Here is a 6,296-nt window from a genome sequence, read left to right as displayed (position 1 = left end):
GCTTTTAGCCAGAGAGCTTCGCAGCTCCCCGCAAAAACCGCCACGTCTGTCCCCGGGGGAAGAGCGTTCACAGCTAAATTAGGCGGCTGAAAAACAATAGCAACAATAACAAACGATCCCTGGGAACCATTTTCGCGGGGAGGAGCAAATTGCACATCAGTTATCCGTAGTACTGAAACTAATGGCAGATAAAAGTGCATAAAATTTGTCAGAGAGACAAATTTTCAAACTCAAGACACCATGAAGACACATTTACCGTTTGAAAACGGTAAAGGGTGTGAATACTTTGGGCCTCTGGGTCGAGCTGTAACAAGGCCAGCTATCGCCCCCACTCCCAGGTGTGTGAAGAACTCCCCCAGAAGCTGTGCCTGTTCCAAAGACACACAGTATCTTTGTTTTTACTGGCGTTATCGTGTTCAGAAGGACAGTTAATTTTCACCCTGATTAAGTGCTCACTTTTTGTATGCATACGCTGATTCTTAACATTACCAATTGCACAATACAGTTTCACTCTCACAGATATTACATTTCACTGGATAATGAAGAGTCCTTAAGTTACCTTTGTGACGGATTTTGGAATGTCCGGTGGAAAGACCATTCAGTTGTAGTACAGTGGTACAACACTGGTGATTATTATTAAGGGGACTGTGGTGTTAGATTCCCACAAAATGTCTTTCTAAGTCCCAGCAATTCGTTTTTAGGGGACATGAATCTGTGGTCTTAATTTCAAGAAAAACCAACTACTCTACTATGCTGGAACCTACACTACAGGAGTAGAAAAATAAAATAAATATTATAATATTTTATAAATAAAATTATATTTTCAATGTAGCATGTTTTTGTCACCCTAGACACTTGTATTATGTCTAAAAAATTTTAATGCTTAAACGATTTTCTGCCGGGTCTCAGGAAGATATATTCTTGTCGGGCAACGCTCAGAATCCGAAATATGCAAGCAAATAAGCTCTAGTCGCAGAATTGAATCTCATACAGTATAGTGATAAACATAGTCAACATTCAATACAGTGGATACTCCCACACTGCAGGTGGCGGTACAGTTAAAAATGGGCGTGTGTCAAAACAGAAGGCAAGCCAAGGACGCGTCATTGGTTAGCGACGGCTTTGTTCCGTACACGGCAGCAACAGCAGTTAATAACAAACTCCATAAAAATATTTTTAGATATTTTTTAAAGAGCTGGATACAGCATCCAATCACATAATAACCTGCGTGGTAGTCAGGTATCGTTATGTCTAAGTCGAAGAATCTAAAGACATTTCTAGAATCGTCTCTAAATGAGATATTTAAGGCGACCGTTAATGACATATTGGAGTCGGTAGAGGAGACCTTGGTTGAGTATCAGGGCAGAATACAACGAATTGAGACGGAAAACGAGGATCTGAAGCGGAGGTTGCAAGAAAGAGACGGAGAACAGGATGCGGTGGAACTGAGTGAGTAAAACAGAAAAGATTACTAATACTACCGAGCAAGCCGGTGAGATGTTCCTTCCGTTATTGCGCACAGCGAGAACTGAAGCTGATCAAATAACGATCAAGCACCAAAAAACAGTTTTAAGAGCAAGCAAGCTAACTCCAAAAAAGCTAATAAATGCATTATTGAGATCTAACGTTAGTCTACCTGGTCATGAAGTTGGTTATCATTCGCTTCTCGTGTTAAAACACCAGGCTGTTTTAACATGGACAGTTAGAAAGACATGCGGTTAGTATGTGTCAGAACTGTCCCGTGCCGATTTGACGCACAAAATTCTGAGTTATTTCATTGGTTGTAATGAATAAGAATTCAGTCATGTCACTGATCAAGGAAGAATACCTTTCTGACTATTGTGATCTCACTTCCTCTAGAGTAATGTTATTTAACTTGTTATTGACTACTTTCACTTAAACAAACTTGCTAACCATTCGTTTTTTTTGTTGTTTTTTTTACTTTAACCTGTGAATTTAACGTATTATTCAATAATTCTGTATATTTATGTAGTCTTTAATATGCATGTAGACTGTGTCCCAGTGTTGGCCTTTTGTAGAAAAGTCTATTCAGAAACAAGTTAGATTTAAAATTATTTCAGAAACGTCAAGCTGTTGAATTATTGCAATTTTAGGAATAATTGATCAATCCTATTCAGTCGGTTCAAATGCCTGGTTTAAAGCAGCCTTCTTTTTCCTTACCAGAAGCTGAATTAAAGTCCAGCGCCCTCCACGTGCCTGAATCTCCAAGAGCGGATTTCCCTCACGAGTCCAGCACCAAACCTGCTGCCGTGTCGATTCAGAAACAGGTGATCCAGTCCACCCTAAACGATGGCAAACTGGGCCCGGTGGAGCGGCGCAGGTACAAGCCGAGGTCGCGCGATGGCGTTCTCTACAAGGCGGAGCCGCAGTCTGGCCGCAGTCCTCACGCGCAGCGCCTTCCTCGGTCGGAATGCGCGAAGAAAGCCGCGGGAGCGACCGCGTCGGTGCTCAAGTACGAATACGTGAAGAACGAGCTCGATTTGGAGAACAGCTGCGCGATGGACCTCTCCAGGGCGCAGTCCCCGCTTAACCTGGCCACCAGGCCAATCAAAACGGAGAGCGGAGAGCCAGACTGCGCCGGCACGGAACACTTCGCCGACCTGCTGCACTCGCCGCACCGCACGGACCCAGACGCGCCGGACAGCGACTGCGACGTCAGGGTGACGATCGTGTCGGACAGTCACATGACTGCGGAAGACGACGTCGAAGGTTTGGGACAGTCCGAACCGGAGGAGCACGAGGGAAGACAGAGCGAGGCCGAGTGCGATGCCATAAGTCCGGGGTTCTGTGAACCCGAGTTCGTTCCCAAGGACCTCTTCCTCCAGGGCTATCCCGGGATGGGTCCTGCCGGGGACGAAGACGGGCCCGGGAGCTCATCCGCCGACGGCAGGCGGCCGGGCGGTCTCCCCTACGCCACGGACGCCTCCGACCCCGCCCCGAACCTGGACCCGTCGGAGTTCGGCAGGACGCCCGAGGGCCTGTACCACTGCAGCCTGTGCGAGAAGACCTTCACCCGCCTGGGCTCGCTCAACATCCACCTGCGGAGCCACAGCGGGGAGAAGGCGCACTGCTGCGGCCACTGCGGCAAGCGCTTCGGCCGCGCCGACCTGCTCAAGTCGCACAAGCGCACGCACACGGGCGAGCGGCCCTACAGCTGCAACCTGTGCGGCAAGAGCTACGGCCACACGGGCCAGCTGCGCATCCACAAGCGCGTGCACACGGGCGAGCGGCCCTACAGCTGCCCGCACTGCAGCAAGCGCTTCAGCGAGCACAACCAGCTCAAGGTGCACCTGCGCACGCACACGGGCGAGCGCCCGTACAGCTGCGCCGTCTGCGGCAAGACTTTCAGCAACGCCGGCAACCTGCGGATCCACCAGCGGATCCACACGGGGGAGAAGCCCTACTGCTGCGGCCAGTGCGGCAAGCGGTTCAACGGGATGGGGGACCTGAAGACGCACTACCGGGTGCACACGGGCGAGAGGCCCTACCACTGCGACCTGTGCGAGAAGACCTTCAGCCAGGCGGGGCACCTGACCATCCACAAGCGGATGCACACGGGCGAGAAGCCCTACAGCTGCGCCGAGTGCGGCAAGAAGTTCAGCGTGGCCAGCAGCCTGAAGCTGCACCTGCGCACGCACACGGGCGAGAAGCTCTACGGCTGCTCCTTCTGCGGCAAGAGCTTCAGCCGGGCGGGGCACCTCAAGAGGCACGAGCAGGTGCACACCAAGGAGAAGCTGTACGCCTGCGCCCGGTGCGGGAAGAGCTACAGCGACCAGTCCACGCTCAAGAAGCACCTGAAGGTGCACGCGGGGGACGAGCCCTTCACGCAGAGCGAGGAGAGCACCAGCGGGACGGACGCCCCCGGCGGCGGCCAGCGGCACGCGCAGCCGGAGCAGCTGTAGCGACGGCGGCGCGGCGTCGGCGCGCGTTCCGTAGGGGGGGTTTCCTCAATAAAACGTGTCGAGCTCACACCGAAAGTGGTGCCGGACAGGGTGCAGTCCGAGTTTTGAATCGAGACCCCGTTTCGCTCCTGGTCGTTAGTGGGGAGGATCCCCCAATCGAACGCGGTGCGCGTTCTTCAGGTTTTTCATTCCGTGAACCGAATTTCATTTCCCGAATCGAAATGGAAGAGACTCCCAGCCCCGACGTGGTCCGCTTAACTCAAGAGGCTGACCTCCGTTAATTACGCCACCACTCACACAGCCATCCTGAATGTATTTCTGAACCACTCTGTGAAAGTCAGCAACTTGAACCCTTGAATACTGTACATGTACTGTAGATAGGAGATAGCCTTTAATAATCGTAATACTTGAGATCTGTAGCAGTACTGCAACGTCGTCATGAGATTTTAAGTGTAATTACGTGAATTTTACGACCGTGTCGACCTCGTGCGTAGCGAGGCCCGCTGTCTCAACACCCGACCTTTACTGTTCCACGCTAAATATGCAATGACTTCGCGGTTATGACGTCAGAGGGTCCGTGCAGATTATTCTGCAGCCTCGCGGGGCTCTCTCACCGATTCCCGCGCTCCACGCGTTCTGTTAACGTTCTGTGTAGAGGCCGCACGGTGCGCGAGGGAAGCGGCGCGGTGCTGTGGCGCGGTGCGTTGTCCGGTTCTGTATTTGCGCAGGATACGCTCTTTCCCTCGTCCTAGTGCAAACGAATGTGTCCGGCACGGCTTGCCTGGCCCTGAAAAAAAAAAAAGAAAACCCGGATCGGACTTTCAACCCAGGGGTTGCGGATGAAATGCGAATCGAGATTCAGCCACTTTGCCTCAAACGTATTCAGAAAATATATTTTAGTGAGCCGTTTAACGGGGTAAGAGAAAGTCTTATCGACGGTCCGCCATATTGTTCTGGTTCTGTAAGCGGGGGAGCCGAGACCGACCTGTCCAGTCGGGTGCCGGCAGTGCTGGGCTACGTCGCTTGTTCGTATTCCGCCCGTCGAACGGACGGTTTGGGGGGGTCCGGCATGTCCCCGTGCGTCCCCGCTGGAATAAGAGCGAGAGCACAGCTTCAGTGTCTTCGGTCCAGGTAGCATCTCAGTGTCGTTGAATGGGAGTGGTTTCATAGTCGTTGATTGTGTAGGGTTCCTAGCCCTTTAGCCCTTTATTGTGAACGTGAGAGGATTACAGTGCACATTACCAAAACCAGTGAACCTGAACACAGTGTGCTGAGACTGACGCGTCTCCGCATTATCACACACAACGGAAGGGATCTGCAGCTGTACATAAATGGAACGTGTTCTGTGCTACACTAGAGGTGCACATGTGAATGACTTTGCAAAACTGCAAAATATATTTGTACTCTTAAGCCAAATTAAAATAATATATAAACCTAAACGGGATGATGCTTGATGTGCAAGATGTCGTTGATTTTTTGTTTTTTTAAACCCCCCCCACCCCCCATACAATTTGGATTCCCCAGATCCCTGTTGGTTCACATCCCCCATAAATCTGGGAGGTTCACAGACTTTTGTTTTGTTTCTGACCCGTTACAACTCATAGGCCTACTTATAACTTTTCAGAAATACATTTTTTTTCATATTTCAGAGCTTTGCTGTTAAACTCTTAAGGTGTAAATCGGTAAAGCCTTTTTGAATAGGGAGGACAGTGTCCTGGAGAGACCTTAGAACAGGATCTGAGGAGAGGCCAACTGAGTAAAGAACTGTATGGTGAGCATACATGAAATTGGAGGACTGATCTTTGAGAACGTGTTACATTATTTACGTAAACAGAGAAGAGTGGGACCTAAGATTCAGCCTTGAGGTACACCCTTAGTTTTGTTTTTAGTTTTTTATTTACACACTGCACCCTATTGGAAAGATAGTTTAAGAACCAGACTATAACAGCAATAACAACATTTTTTAGCCTTTTTAGCCTTTCAAACAGGATAGAGTGGTCAACAGGATCAAAGTCTTTTGCAAAGTTAATGAAAACTGTGGCACAACGTTGTTGTCCAGAGCAGATGATATGTCATTGCGGACCTTCAATGTGACAGCGACACAACCATAACCTGTGTGGAAACCAGATTGCATGCAAGATAGCATTCCGTACACTTAAATCCATAAATTGCTTGTTTACAAGCTTCTCTAGAACTTTTGACATACACGGCAAGATGGAACCCGGTTGATAATTCAGCCGGGTCCAGCCAGGGACTAAAAATATTTTTGATCCTAACCTTCTTCAAACAGGCAGGTTTATTGACAATGTCACTATAAAAAATTTTGTAACTGACAAAGCAGTGGGGATCAAGCTGATTCTATAACCATTCCTC

General features: G+C 49.5%; 1 protein-coding gene across 1 annotated transcript; it reads left to right on the top strand.

The window, feature by feature from the left end:
- Nucleotides 1–978: 978 nt before the first annotated feature.
- LOC118212591 (zinc finger and SCAN domain-containing protein 2) lies at nt 979–5,362 on the top strand. The gene is made up of 2 exons (XM_035390624.1): nt 979–1,449; nt 2,185–5,362. The coding sequence occupies exons 1-2, from the start codon at nt 1,248–1,250 to the stop codon at nt 3,921–3,923; spliced, it is 1,941 nt and encodes a 646-aa protein (XP_035246515.1). The 5' UTR covers nt 979–1,247; the 3' UTR covers nt 3,924–5,362.
- The last annotated feature ends 934 nt before the right edge of the window (nt 5,363–6,296 follow it).

The sequence above is a fragment of the Anguilla anguilla genome, chromosome 14 (assembly GCF_013347855.1).
Source record: "Anguilla anguilla isolate fAngAng1 chromosome 14, fAngAng1.pri, whole genome shotgun sequence".
NCBI lineage: Eukaryota > Metazoa > Chordata > Actinopteri > Anguilliformes > Anguillidae > Anguilla > Anguilla anguilla.
This window is presented reverse-complemented; position numbering and strand designations above follow the sequence as displayed.